A 14783-nucleotide genomic window follows, 5' to 3' on the forward strand; every position below is an offset into this window, starting at 1 on the left:
TATATGTAATTCTATGGCTGCCAGGGTTGACGTTTTCTTCTAAATGGATTCAAATACATGATTACTCCCCTGTGTGTGGTATTTTTTTTCAGCTGAGTTCCATGGCATCTGGGAGAGTCTGGTGTATGAGAGCGGGGTCAAAACACAAGTAAGAAACATTTATAATGCGTCCCAAATGGCACTCTACGGGCCTATAGGGTTCTGGTCAAAGGTAGTGCACTACATATGGGATACGGTGTCATTTGGGAATCAACCTTAATAACTTGTGCTATTAACGGAGTGTTGTAGATAGATGCCAGTGGTACTACATTGATGGAATTATTTGAACTGCATCCTGTTGTCATCGTCTTTTCCCCTCTAGCTCTTGGATTACGTCTCAACCACGATTTACTTCTCTGACAAAAACGTGGACAGCAACCTGATCTCATGGAACCGGGTTGTCCTGCTTCATGGTAACAGAAACAGGATCTTGTTAACTTGACACATTAATATAATAATATATATTATATTATTATATAATATGATAATAGAATATGGTAATACATTTGATATTAATGTATAATATCCTATGATTATGCCAATCCTCAATATGCTGTATATAATATGCCTAAAATATGGATGTGCCAACTATAATGAGCATACATGTGATATCTCTAAAAAGCAATATAATTTAAAATGATTTCGATCGTGTGTCTATATTTGTGCCCACATTAGGACCCCCGGGCACAGGGAAGACGTCTTTGTGTAAAGCTCTGGCCCAGAAGCTGTCAATCAGACTATCAGACCGGTAAGAGAGAGAGCTCTCGCTCAGAGGAAAGGGCATTGGCGGAAACTTGTTGCAGGATGTTTTTCCACCTCCTCTATTCATTCCACCATGTGCTGTATTCCCAAATGGAAATGTACATATTGTCATGGGTTTACCTTGTATTTTAACTTGAATGTTTTATTGTCTATTAATCAATGCAATATCCATGTATTTCAGAGTCTATGACTTCCATGTGGGTTATAAAAACTTGAACTTCCTGTCCTATTCTCCCTGCAGGTACTCTTATGGGCAGTTTGTTGAGATCAACAGCCACAGTTTGTTCTCCAAGTGGTTCTCTGAGGTACAGTTAGCTCTTCCTGCTTCTCATTACATGTCTTATTGAATTTACTGGAATAAACTTTATTAATCCCACAAGGGGAAATTGGATTTGTCACCAGCAAAACTATACAACATCAACATACATGAATACATCATTATTGGTATTGTTTGACTGTAAACAGGTAATGTGTCTTTGTTCCAGAGTGGTAAACTGGTCACTAAGATGTTCCAGAAGATCCAACAACTGATCGATGACAAGCAGGCTCTGGTGTTTGTTCTCATCGATGAGGTAAAGTATGAATAGCCTACAACAGTGGTCCAGAGGTTTTCCTGGTCAGGTCATGTGGTCAGGAACAACTCCAGGCCCCAGTTAAAGCCTACAACTGCAGTGCCCTGTTAACTCCTACAGCTGCAGGGCCCAGTTAAAGCCTACAGCTGCAGTTCCCAGTTAAAGCCTACCACTGCAGGGCCCAGTTAAAGCCTACCACTGCAGGGCCCAGTTAAAGCCTACCACTGCAGGGCCCTGTTAACTCCTACAGCTGCAGTGCCCAGTTAAAGCCTACAGCTGCAGTTCCCAGTTAAAGCCTACCACTGCAGGGCCCAGTTAAAGCCTACCACTGCAGGGCCCAGTTAAAGCCTACCACTGCAGGGCCCTGTTAACTCCTACAGCTGCAGTGCCCAGTTAAAGCCTACAGCTGCAGTTCCCAGTTAAAGCCTACCACTGCAGGGCCCAGTTAAAGCCTACCACTGCAGGGCCCAGTTAAAGCCTACCACTGCAGGGCCCAGTTAACTCCTACCACTGCATGGCCCAGTTAAAGCCTACCGCTGCAGGGCCCAGTTAACTCCTACAACTGCAGGGCCCAGTTAACTCCTACAATTGCAGGGCCTAGAGTAACTGTGTTGTTTGATGACCAGGTGGAGAGTCTGACGGCTGCGCGGAACGCCTCCCAGGCCGGAACGGAACCCTCAGATGCCATCCGAGTGGTCAACTCTGTCCTCACACAGCTGGACCAGATTAAGCGGTCAGTCAGACATGCTCATGTTCAGTTAATCTACCGTGGTTGTTCACACATTAGGCCCCATAGATTGAAGCAACAACTCATGAAAGCACTGTTTAACATTACTTCCTATTACTTGGCGCGTCCCAAATGGCACTGTATTCCCACAGTGCCCTGGTCAAAAGTAGTGCACTATATAGAGAATAGGGTGCCATTTGGGATACAACCATGTTCTCTCCAAGCAGCTCTGGCATTCTACCACTTCATCCTCCATCCTCCAGTGTGTTGGTTTGTATGTAGTTTTACCCAGCTGATCTTGTATATTCCAGGTATCCTAATGTTGTGATTCTGACCACCTCCAACGTGACAGAGAAGATAGACCTGGCGTTTGTGGACAGAGCAGACATCAAGCAGTACATCGGCCCTCCGTCTGTAGAGGGCATCTTCAACATCTACCTGTCCTGCCTGGAGGAGCTCATGAAGGTAAAAACACACCAACATCTGTCTGTCCTGCCTGGAGGAATTCATGAAGGTAAAAACACACCAACATCTGTCTGTCCTGCCTGGAGGAACTCATGAAGGTAAAAACACACCAACATCTGTCTGTCCTGCCTGGAGGAACTCATGAAGGTAAAAACACACCAACATCTGTCTGTCCTGCCTGGAGGAACTCATGAAGGTAAAAACACCAACATCTGTCTGTCCTGCCTGGAGGAACTCATGAAGGTAAAAACACACCAACATCTGTCTGTCCTGCCTGGAGGAACTCATGAAGGTAAAAAGACACCAACATCTGTCTGTCCTGCCTGGAGGAACTCATGAAGGTAAAAACACACCAACATCTCTCTGTCCTGCCTGGAGGAACTAATTAAGGTAAAAACACACCAACATGTGATTGTGTAATGAATACAGTAGGACCTCTTCAGGAATGGAGGCCGTTTGAAACACTGAATTGTCCGTAACTTTGAAATGTGCTTAAAGATGTGTCAGTCTGTAACTCTGGGGTTCGTATCTTTGAGGTTCTACTGTAGGATACAGTTACTCTGACCAAAGTTATTGAGGTGTCTTTTCACTGACATGTTTGTGTTCAGTGCCAGGGTCTTGACAAAGGTCTTGTACTGAAACGTCAACCTCAATAAATGCGTCCAGAGGTAAAAATCATGTGTTCTTTCCCCTTTTTGTGTAATGGGTCTAGTGCCAGATCATCTACCCCAGACAGCAACTGCTGACCATGTTTGAGCTGGAGACCATGGGCTTCAGGGAGAGCAACGTGTCAGAGCTCAGCCTGCTTCTCAGGAACATCTCCATGTGAGTACTGGCCCTCAGTAGCGTTGCCATTCATATCTCAGACCTGCCACCCAGCTACTACCTTTGAGAAGTGGCCCCGTGTAGCTCAGTTGGTAGAGCATGGCGCTTGCAACGCCAAGGTTGTGGGTTCGTTTCCCACGGGGGGCCAGGGGGACCAGTATGAAAATGTATGCACTCACTAACTGTAAGTCGTTCTGGATAAGAGCGTCTGCTAAATGACTAAAATGTAAATGTAAGTGTGTGTGTGTGCGCGTGCATGCATTGGATTATATCAGAGTAGAATTGAATGATGTTTTGCGCTTATTTCTCTTGTTGACTTTTCCAGAAAGAGCAAAGGGCTCAGTGGAAGAGCGCTGAGGAAACTACCCTTTTTGGCCCATGCTCTTTTTGTGAAGGTATTTAGAAGTTTTCAAATGTTTCACGCAAAATGCAAACAGGTTTTTTTGAAGAAGAATTATATGGGAAGATTTTTTTTCTCTTAAGAAACTATTTTTATATGGAAAGGGTGCTGCTCATTGCGTTCCTATGCAACAAGAATCTGACTTGTCTATGATTTCTTGTTGCCAGACCCCGACAGTGGCCCTGGAGAGGTTCCTGGAGGCCATGGACCTAGCAGTGGACAAACAGATAGAGGAGAGGGACAACCTAGTCAACTGTCTGTGATCTACAGTGACTTTGTCTCAAATAGCACCCTATACCCTTTTATAGTGCCCATAGGGCTCTGGTCAAAAGTAGTGCACTATATATGGAATAGGTTGCCATTTGGGACGCATAATGTGTCTCAGACAGTCTGAACCTGTTTTACCCAACAGTTAATGGAAACTTTATCTTCTGGCATTTCATGTACATTTTATTTCATGGTTAAGGAATATGCATTTATAGTCTTATTTTTCTGACCACTCAAAGATGACCAAACCAATTAGTTTTCTCACAGACAGTGTGTGAAAGTAGACATTTTACCACTAGAGTACTGTATTCAAGATGGCTGCCATCAACCAGTCAGTCATGTTCTGTGGAGACTTCCTGAAGTTCTTGTTGCTACTGCCTAACATCATCAACATTAAGTGCATTCTTAGCACATTAAATAGCAACAGTATTAAGCTTGAGATGCAGTCCTCTCTTGATATGTGTGACTATACAGCTTTAATTTTCTAACCCAAGACAGCGTGTCCCAAATGGCACCCTATTCCCTATGCATAGCACTACTTTTGAACAGGGCCCATAGGGGCTATGGTCAAAAGTAGTGCACTATATTGGGAATAGGGTGCCATTTGGGACATACACCATATGTTGTTTACAGCACATGTATTCATTACTCTGTCTGCTTATCTGATGTTTTCTATATGAGCATGCTGTTTCCTATACGTTTGATAGGTGGTATCAGAAACAAAGACAGTCTTTCTGCTACTGTAAGTGAATACCAATCTAAATTGCCCCAAATAGGAGAGCTTCAATGGAAATGTACAATTCTGATTTAATTTCCAAATCCGTGGATGTTTTTTGATACTCAAGGATGTTCCATGTATTGTATACTGCCATCATATGGTCTTTTCATTCAAACTCAGGATACACATGTTCATAACTGACCTTTTTTTACATGTATATAAAACATTGGATTATTCAACTCTTTAAAACACCCTTTGTCTCATTTTGAGTTTGTCAAATACACTGCCCACATGATAAACATGTGATATCATCATGATTGGCTAACAGGCCATAGTCATTAGTGCACACTGTAGCAAAATGTTTGCAACGGAAGCTTTACTCCAAGAGGCTCTAATCTACAATGTGATGTCAAGGATTTTGTTGCAAAATAGTTTGCTTTTGTGCACTAATGAATACAACCCTCTGTGGTGAACTAATGAATACAACCCTCTGATGTTTCTGAATTAGCACAGACCTGCCTTCCTCCTGGGCAATTATGTGTGAAACACATCTCACTGTTCTAGAAATGCCTCAGACCTGATGAAAACAAGGCCAGATCCCCCCGGGGTGAAATTCCCCTTTAAGTGTGAAGTGGAAAAATGTTTCTTTTAGAACCCCATGCACTTTGGTGTTCGACCACTGGGTGGCGCAATAACAATCATCTCCAGTTCTGTCATCCAACCCTGCAATGAACTTTAATGGCTACCCTCCTGTTTGCTCTCTTAACTGATATCTAACAGCTATTTATCTTATTAATATGGGGCCAGAGCATTTATTCACTGCAGAAATTAAACAAGGAGGATTGCAATTAAACCGACTACCGACCATTGAACACAGGAAACCTTTCTGATTGGTACAGTAGACCAATTTCACCTGATGGTGAGTTACAGTAACTTCCTGTTCTATAGCTCACTGATGACTGATCATAACAATACTGTAGTTTACTGTATGACCTAAAGACGACGAGTCTGGATATGTTATTATCTCTGCTGTGTCCCTAATGGCACCCTATTCCCTATATAGTGCACTACTTTTGATCAGTAGTGCACTATACAGGGAATATAGTATACTGCACTATACAGGGAATATAGTATACTGCACTATACAGGGAATAGGGTATACAGCACTATACAGGGAATAAGGTATACTGCACTATACAGGGAATATGGTATACTGCACTATATACTGGGAATAGGGTATACTGCACTGTACAGGGAATATGGTATACTGCACTATACAGGGACTAGGGTGTACAGCACTATACAGGGAATAGGGTATACTGCACTATACAGGGAATAGGGTATACTGCACTATGCAGGGGATAGGGTATACTGCACTATGCAGGGGTAGGGTATACTGCACTATGCAGGGAATAGGGTATACTGCACTGTACAGGGAATATGGTATACTGCACTATACAGGGAATAGGGTATAATGTACTATACAGGGAATAGGGTATACTGCACTATATAGGGAATAGGGTATACAGCACTATACAGGGAATAGGATATACTGCACTATACAGGGAATAGGGTATATTTAACTATACAGGGAATTGGGTATCATGCGCTATACAGAAAATAGGGTATCATAAGCTATACAGAGAATGGGGTATCATGCACTATACATGGAATAGGGTATCATGCACTATACAGAGAATGGGGTATCATGCACTATACAAGGAATAGGGTATCATGCACTATACAGGGAATAGGGTATCATGCACTATACAGAGAATGGGGTATCATGCACTATACAGAGAATAGGGTATCATGCACTATACAGAGAATAGGGTATCATGCACTATACAGGGAATAGGGTATACTGCACTATACAGGGAATAGGGTATCATGCACTATACAGAGAATAGGGTATCATGCACTATACAGAGAATAGGGTATACTGCACTATACAGAGAATAGGGTATCATGCACTATACAGGGAATAGGGTATCATGCACTATACAGAGAATAGGGTATACTGCACTATACAGGGAATAGGGTATCATGCACTACACAGGGAATAGGGTATACTGCACTATACAGGGAATAGGGTATCATGCACTATACAGGGAATAGGGTAACATTTATTATACAGAGAATAGGGTATACTGCACTATACAGAGAATAGGGTAAACTGCACTATACAGGGAATAGTGTATACTGCACTATACAGGGAATAGGGTATACAGCACTATACAGGGAATAGGGTATACTGCACTATGCAGGGGATATGGTATACTGCACTATACAGGGAATAGGGTATACTGCACTGTACAGGGAATAGGGTATACTGCACTGTACAGGGAATAGGGTATACTGCACTATACAGGGAATAGGGTATACTGCACTGTACAGGGAATAGGGTAACATTTATTATACAGGGAATAGGGTATACTGCACTATACAGAGAATAGGGTATACTGCACTATACAGGGAATAGGGTATACTGCACTATACAGGGAATAGGGTATACTGCACTCTACAGGGAATAGGGTATACTGTACTATACAGGGAATAGGGTATACAGCACTATACAGGGAATAGGGTATATTTCACTATACAGGGAATTGGGTATCATGCGCTATACAGAAAATAGGGTATCATGCGCTATACAGAGAATTGGGTATCATGCACTATACAGAGAATGGGGTATACTGCACTATACAGAGAATAGGGTATCATGCACTATACAAGGAATAGGGTATATGGCACTCTACATGGAATAGGGTATACTGCACTATACAGAGAATAGGGTATACAGTGCACTGTACAGAGAATGTGGTATACTGCACTGTACAGGGAATAGGGTACCATTTATTATACAGGGAATAGGGTATACTGCACTATACAGGGAATAGGGTATACTGCACTATACATGGAATAGGGTATACTGCACTGTACAGGGAATAGGGTATACTGCACTATATAGGGAATAGGGTATACTGTACTATACAGGGAATAGGGTATACAGCACTATACAGGGAATAGGGTATATTTCACTATACAGGGAATTGGGTATCATGCGCTATACAGAAAATAGGGTATCATGCGCTATACAGAGAATAGGGTATCATGCACTATACAGAGAATGGGGTATACTGCACTATACAGAGAATAGGGTATCATGCACTATACAAGGAATAGGGTATATGGCACTCTACATGGAATAGGGTATACTGCACTATACAGGGAATAGGGTATACTGCACTGTACAGGGAATATGGTATACTGCACTGTACAGGGAATAGGGTACCATTTATTATACAGGGAATAGGGTATACTGCACTATACAGGGAATAGGGTATACTGCACTATACATGGAATAGGGTATACTGCACTGTACAGGGAATAGGGTATACTGCACTATATAGGGAATAGGGTATACTGCACTATACAGGGAATATGATATACTGCACTATACAGGGAATAGGGTATATTTCACTATACAGGGAATTGGGTATCATGCGCTATACAGAAAATAGGGTATCATGCGCTATACAGAGAATGGGGTATCATGCACTATACAGAGAATAGGGTATCATGCACTATACAGGGAATAGGGTATACTGCACTATACAGGGAATAGGGTATCATGCACTATACAGGGAATAGGGTATCATGCACTATACAGGGAATAGGGTCTCATGCAGTATACAGAGAGTAAGGTATCATACACTATACAGAGAATAAGGTATCATGCACTATACAGGGAATAGGGTATGCTGCACTATACAGGGAATATGGTATGCTGCACTATACAGGGAATAGGGTATACTGCACTATACAGGGAATAGGGTATACTGCACTATACAGGGAATAGGGTATACTGCACTATACAGGGAATAGGGTATACAGCACTATACAGGGAACAGGGTATCGTGCACTATACAGGGAATAGGGTATACTGCATTATACAGGGAATAGGGTATACTGCACTCTACAGGGAATCGGGTATACTGCACTCTACAGGGAATAGGGTATACTGCACTATACAGGGAATAGGGTATACTGCACTATATAGGGAATATGGTATACTGCACTGTACAGGGAATAGGGTATACTGCACTATACAGAGAATAGGGTACAATTTGGAGGCACATATTATCTCTAACATGGAGTTTCCATGTACAGACTGGTATTTCTACCCATTCTCCGTATGTTGCATGTTTTGCATTCTGTGAATACTGTGCTGTCCTGGTTTACATGTCAGCTGCAGCCTGCAGGGCTCAGACAATGAGCTCTTTGTTTGTCATGGGCCAACAAGCTTTAACTCCACTTCAAAGGTTCCTCTGGTGTGCATCTCAAATGGTACCCTATTCCCTATGTAGTGCACTACTTCTGACCAGAGTCTATGGGGTTTTGATCAGAAGTAGTGCACTACATGTTGTTATTGTATAAGGCTCTTAGACAACTCTTCTGTTTCTTTCTACCTGTCATATTTCTCACATACATTAGTGTTGTAATATAATATACTGGTTACAATCTTTAACTCAACACCATTCATAATTCCATTCATATACTGTACCTGTTTCACTACGTCAGCCCTTAGTGGAAATGTAGTCATTCAACAGACTAACACCTGCAACCCAATCAGCGTATTGCTTTTCCCTTACACTAATCTGATTAACGATTATAAAGTCGTCAGAGGTAAAGATATGGGGCAGAAGCCTGTGAGTGTGTGTGTGTGTGTGTGTGTGTGTGTGTGTGTGTGTGAGTGTGAGTGTGTGTGTGTGTGTGTGTGTGTGTGTGTGTGTGTGTGTGTGTGTGTGTGTGTGTGTGTGTGTGTGTGTGTGTGTGTGTGTGTGTGTGTGTGTGTGTGTGTGTGTGTGTGTGTGTGTGTGTGTGTGTGTGTGTGAGTGTGTGTGTGGCAGAAACGGGCATGATAAATAAAACTATAATTGCTCTGTCTGAAGGCCCTTTTCTCTCCTCTGTTGTTGCTCCAGAAATGAGGCAGCTGCTGAACTGCAATCAAGACAGACAGCAAGAGAGAGAGAGAGAGAGGAAAACTCAAAAGCCTTATTGTTGCACAGTTTTATCACTGTTCTAAAGCAGTTAGAAAACTGCCATGAAAACTCCAAACAAAACAAACAGTGTTGTGTTTATCCTGTCAACCGTTGATCAGGTACATGGCCGAAAGCAATGGAATATCAGGACCAGTGCCAATAGTATATCACTGTGGGTGGAGACACATCGATGTGATGTGGACACATTGACTGCAGGGAATTGGACAGGACGATTTGATTTGACGTTTGAGGTTTGTTAAAACATTTGCTGACAAATCCTTTTGTTCTGAATGAGAGATGATTACAACATTGGTTTATGCATTACAACAGATTGTTGCTGGAAGCTTCTTCAAATAAAAAAGAGTGCGTGCGTCTGAAATGGCACCCCTATTCCCTATATAGTGCACTACTTTTGATCAGGACCTGTAAGGCTCTGGTCAAAAGTAGTGTACTATAGGGAATATGGTGCCGTTTGGGATGCACCCATTCATTCATTATCCATTCACAGCTTGTAATAAACTGACATGGCTTTTGTTTAACGCTGACATGGCTTTTGCCTCTAGGAAGAGGCAGCCCAACCTGTATATCCACGCTTTAGATTTCATTCAGACTTTAAGGGTCGGTTTCCTGGACGCCGACTAAGCCTAGTTCTTGACTAAAAAGCATTTTATTCTGTGTTCCCATTGAGCATGCTTTCTAGTCCAGAAATGTAGTCTGTGTCCAGGAAACCGGCCTTAAATGTCCTCTGAAAACTGTCTAACTGGCTGACCAAACCCTGATAATAATCCACATCCTCTGTAAGACTTCTAAAGCCTGTTTGCGTACCAAATGGCACCCTATTCCCTATGTAGTGCACTACCTTTGACCAGGACCCATAGTGGGCTATGATATATAGGGAGTAGGGTGCCATTTGGGATGCAGACCCTGTAAATTGTCAGAGAGAGCAGCTAGTGGGTTGGTTCTGTTTCATCCTCCATTCCTGTCATCTACAGAAGCAGCTTTGATAACACGCCTGCCTTTTCATCTTAATGAGACACCGGGTTAGTCCCAAATGGCAGAGTTGATCAAAAGTAGTTCACTGTAGGGAACAGACGCGCTGATTTACAAAGACAACAGACACCACTACCTCTGCCTACCACCATTTTCATGATGTCAGGGATTGGTTATAAACAGTTGTGATCTGCTGTAGTAAATAGACGACTGTGGGTGGTTTCACATCCCATTCATCTCTGTAACACAGAAGTAAAATCTCACTTAATGGGAGATAAACGCCCAATTATCATCCATTTAAAAAGCCTGTTGGATTAGTTAATTATGAGTGGGAGATGGGAATATCAGGACAAAAGAGACGAGAGGAGAACAGAGGAGATGAGAGAGGACAGGAAAAGAGGAGAGAGATACCTTCTAAGGAGAGGAGAGCGATACCTTCTAAAGAGAGGAGAGGAGAGAGATACCTTCTAAAGAGAGGAGAGGAGAGAGATACCTTCTAAGGAGAGGAGAGCGATACCTTCTAAAGAGAGGAGAGGAGAGAGATACCTTCTAAAGAGAGGAGAGGAGAGAGATACCTTCTAAAGAGAGGAGAGGAGAGAGATACCTTCTAAAGAGAGGAGAGGAGAGAGATACCTTCTAAAGAGAGGCAGGCTGAAGAGGCATGGGATGTGGCCCAAATGGCACTCTATTACCTACGAAGTGCACTACTTTCGAGCAGAGTCCTATGGGTCCTGGTCAAAAGTAGTGCACTATATAGGGAATAGGGTGCCATTTGGAACAGAGTCACAGTGGTAATTGGGCGATGCAACAAGGATCAAAGAGAGCTGCTGTGCAAATGTCTGTCAACCCCAGAGAGTGATCTGAGAGAGAGCCTCCCTTTGTCAGCCAGTGTGTGTGTGTGTGTGTGTGCAGAGATACAGAGAATGAGAGAAAGATGTAGAGACAACAAAACCTCTCATCCCACCATATCACAGCAGCCACCACCCACCACTCACCCACTCCCCATTTAGCTGCCCGGCTCCCTGTCTGGCTACAGGCCCATTGGTGGGTATTAGCAGGGCAGCTACGCATCTTAATACAGTCAAACGTGGGAAACCATTGGTGGGTATTAGCAGGGCAGCTACGCATCTTAATACAGTCAAACGTGGGAAACCATTTGGTGGGAAACCATTGGTGGGAAACCATTGGTGTAACCTTTTATTTTATCTTCATCTTATTTCATTGGGGGGGGGGGGGTTACAGGTACAATATAAACATTCATATCAATTCATATTCCGTTCATATATTTTCAGTTGGTTATTTGACACATTGTAACTGTGGGCTGCCACTCAGACGAAGAAGACTGAAGGAGGACAGGGAACATGACAAACGTACAGAATTAGCAAGTATTGATCATTTTGATCATATTTTAAACTTGAAGTAATAATAACACCATTGGTGTAACCTTGAGGGGGGATCTGCAGTGCACGATTAGGGTCGAAAAATTACAGTAACGTTCCCAAATTCCTATAAGTTTTCCAGAAATCTTGGTTGGAGGATTCCGGGTTTCCTGCTTATTAACTGGGATTTCTGGAAAACCAGGGAATTTTGGGAAAGTGATCGTAATTTTGCAACTCTATGTAGAACTCTGAAGGCCTAAGTCATCATGGGAGATGTGGGTCTTGATGTTGGCTGGTACTGTTAGATACTGAATGGGCAGTGCATCATAGCGGCTATATAAACACAGACAGACTTCAATGGTTGTTGGGATGTAGTCAGAAAACAAAACCATGTCTTCATGATCAAGCATGCTTCAGAGCTGTCAGCATGGCCAACTACTAACATGTCATCACACGGATTCATTGCAGCTAGAATGAAGGCTGTTTTTCCATTGTCTTGTGTTCTGATGCCAGCTTTAGATTTTCTTCAATCTTGGTTTTGTTTTCCCTTACGGTAATTCAGTTTAATTTGTTTGGATTGGAAGATGAATGTCACTAGGATTTTCTGTTATGCAAGACAAAGCTTGGTTGTTGGTTGAGTTTCCCTCTCCCTCTCTCCCTCTCTTTCTCTCTTTCTGTGTGTGTGTGTGTGCGTACCTATGTGTGTGTGTGACTGTGACATCAGATGGATAAGAACACATCCTTTGTTTATCAATAAGGATGTGTACTGAATGCAAATGTCTGCATTGTCTTATGCTTTTATGACAGCTTTAGATTTTCTTCAATCTTGGTTTTGTTTTCCCGTATGGTAATTCAGTTTAATTTGTTTGGATTGGAAGGTGAATGTCACTAGGAATTTATCTTACACAAGACAGAGCTTGGTTGAGTCTCTCCCTCTCTCTCTCTCTCTCTCTCTCTCTCTCTCTATCTCTTTCTTTCTCTGTCTCTCTCTCTCTCTCAATTCAATTAAACGCAAAGGGCTTTATTGGCATGGGAAGCATATGTTTACATTGCCAAAGCAAGTGAAATAGATAATAAACAAAAGTGAAATAAACAATAAAAATTAACAGTAAATATTACATTTACAAAAGTTTCAAAAGAATAAAGACATTTCAAATGTCATATTATGTCTATATACAGTGTTGTAATGATGTTCAAAGAGTTAAAGTACAAAAGGGAAAATAAATAAACATAAATATAGGTTGTATTTACAATGGTGTTTGTTCTTCACTGGTTGCCCTTTTCTTGTGGCAACAGGTCATAAATCTTGCTGCTGTGATGGCACACTGTGGTCACGCTCTCTTTCTCTTTCTCTCTCTCTCTCTCTCTCTCTCTCTCTCTCTCTCTCTCTCTCTCTCTCTCTCTCTCTGTCTCTGTCTCTGTCTCTGTCTCTGTCTCTGTCTCTGTCTCTGTCTCTGTCTCTGTCTCTGTCTCTGTCTCTGTCTCTGTCTCTGTCTCTGTCTCTGTCTCTGTCTCTGTGTGTGTGTGTGTGTGACATCAGATAGATACAAACACATCTTAACTGTCCAGGTCCAGGCCCTAAATCAACATCAGACAGGTAGGATGGTTTGGATGTTTGCAAGATGCCGTCATATGATTTAAGGGCATTATATCATGTTGAAGTTGACACTTGGAGCAGAAGGTTGCCTTAGCAGAGAGATAGTCATAACACCTACTGTTGGTCTTGTGACTAGGGACTTGTTTAACTCCTCCAAAATAAACTATCAGCTCCGCTTCAAAGGGAGGTGACTGATGGATGTTTGAGGCCTATTTTCAGAATGTTATCCTTACTTCTGTTTAGAGAACAATGGTCTTCTTATAGAAGGTTGGTTGTTGGTTGTATTTCAATGAAAAAAAGACCTTTGTGCATCCCAGATGGCACCCTATTCCCTATATAGGCTATGGTCAAAAATAGTGCACTATATAGGGCCCTAAAATTCAACTATGGACCTCGAATCCAGTTCCACTGCCTTTATTCATTGTTCCCATCTAATCAGGGACTGATTTAGACCTGGGACACCAGGTGGGTGCAATTAATTATCAGGTAGAACAGAACAACAGCAGGCTCCGGACCTCATAGGGAAAGAGTTGAATACCCCTGATTTAGAGAATAGGTAGCCTGGAAACATCGAATTTAATTGAATTCTGAATGATCAGTTGGAACAGGAAAGTGTCCTCTCAGGACCTCTACAAGCCAAATGATGTTTTAACCTTCTCTACCGGTTGTCCATGTGGTTGGTCCTTTTGCAGGTAGCAATGTGAGACAATATATCCACAGGAAGTATCATTAAATCAACTTTTCAATGTGCTGGTAGTGCATTCAGATTTCCATCACCTGAAGCATGCGTACAAGATGAAACTACATGCGCACAACCCATGAATAGACTACTGCTGAGCTGGTGCACATGTTTACATGGTTCTGCGCATTCAGGTGATAGAAATCTGAATGCACTACCAGTGTTTTGAAAAGTTTATTTAATTATACTTTCCTGTGGATATATTGTCTCACATTCCTACCCCCAAAATGACCAACTGCACGGACAACCGGTAAAGTA

At 42.3% G+C, this 14783-nt stretch overlaps 1 protein-coding gene across 2 annotated transcripts in view; it reads left to right on the forward strand.

Annotated features, from left to right (window-relative positions):
• Nucleotides 1-5026, forward strand: part of LOC121542603 (pachytene checkpoint protein 2 homolog) — a 7190-nt gene extending 2164 nt beyond the window's left edge. For both annotated transcript variants that reach the window (XM_041852032.1, XM_041852030.1), the window contains 10 exons: nucleotides 93-148; nucleotides 362-452; nucleotides 715-787; nucleotides 1043-1106; nucleotides 1287-1373; nucleotides 2000-2106; nucleotides 2412-2565; nucleotides 3278-3390; nucleotides 3716-3785; nucleotides 3958-5026. In XM_041852032.1, the coding sequence (XP_041707966.1) occupies nucleotides 93-148; nucleotides 362-452; nucleotides 715-787; nucleotides 1043-1106; nucleotides 1287-1373; nucleotides 2000-2106; nucleotides 2412-2565; nucleotides 3278-3390; nucleotides 3716-3785; nucleotides 3958-4053 (911 nt within the window). In that variant the 3' untranslated portion in view covers nucleotides 4054-5026. The remainder of the gene's footprint in view (nucleotides 1-92; nucleotides 149-361; nucleotides 453-714; nucleotides 788-1042; nucleotides 1107-1286; nucleotides 1374-1999; nucleotides 2107-2411; nucleotides 2566-3277; nucleotides 3391-3715; nucleotides 3786-3957) is intronic.
• The last annotated feature ends 9757 nt before the right edge of the window (nucleotides 5027-14783 follow it).

Source organism: Coregonus clupeaformis, chromosome 17, assembly GCF_020615455.1.
Source record: "Coregonus clupeaformis isolate EN_2021a chromosome 17, ASM2061545v1, whole genome shotgun sequence".
Taxonomy (NCBI): Eukaryota; Metazoa; Chordata; class Actinopteri; order Salmoniformes; family Salmonidae; genus Coregonus; species Coregonus clupeaformis.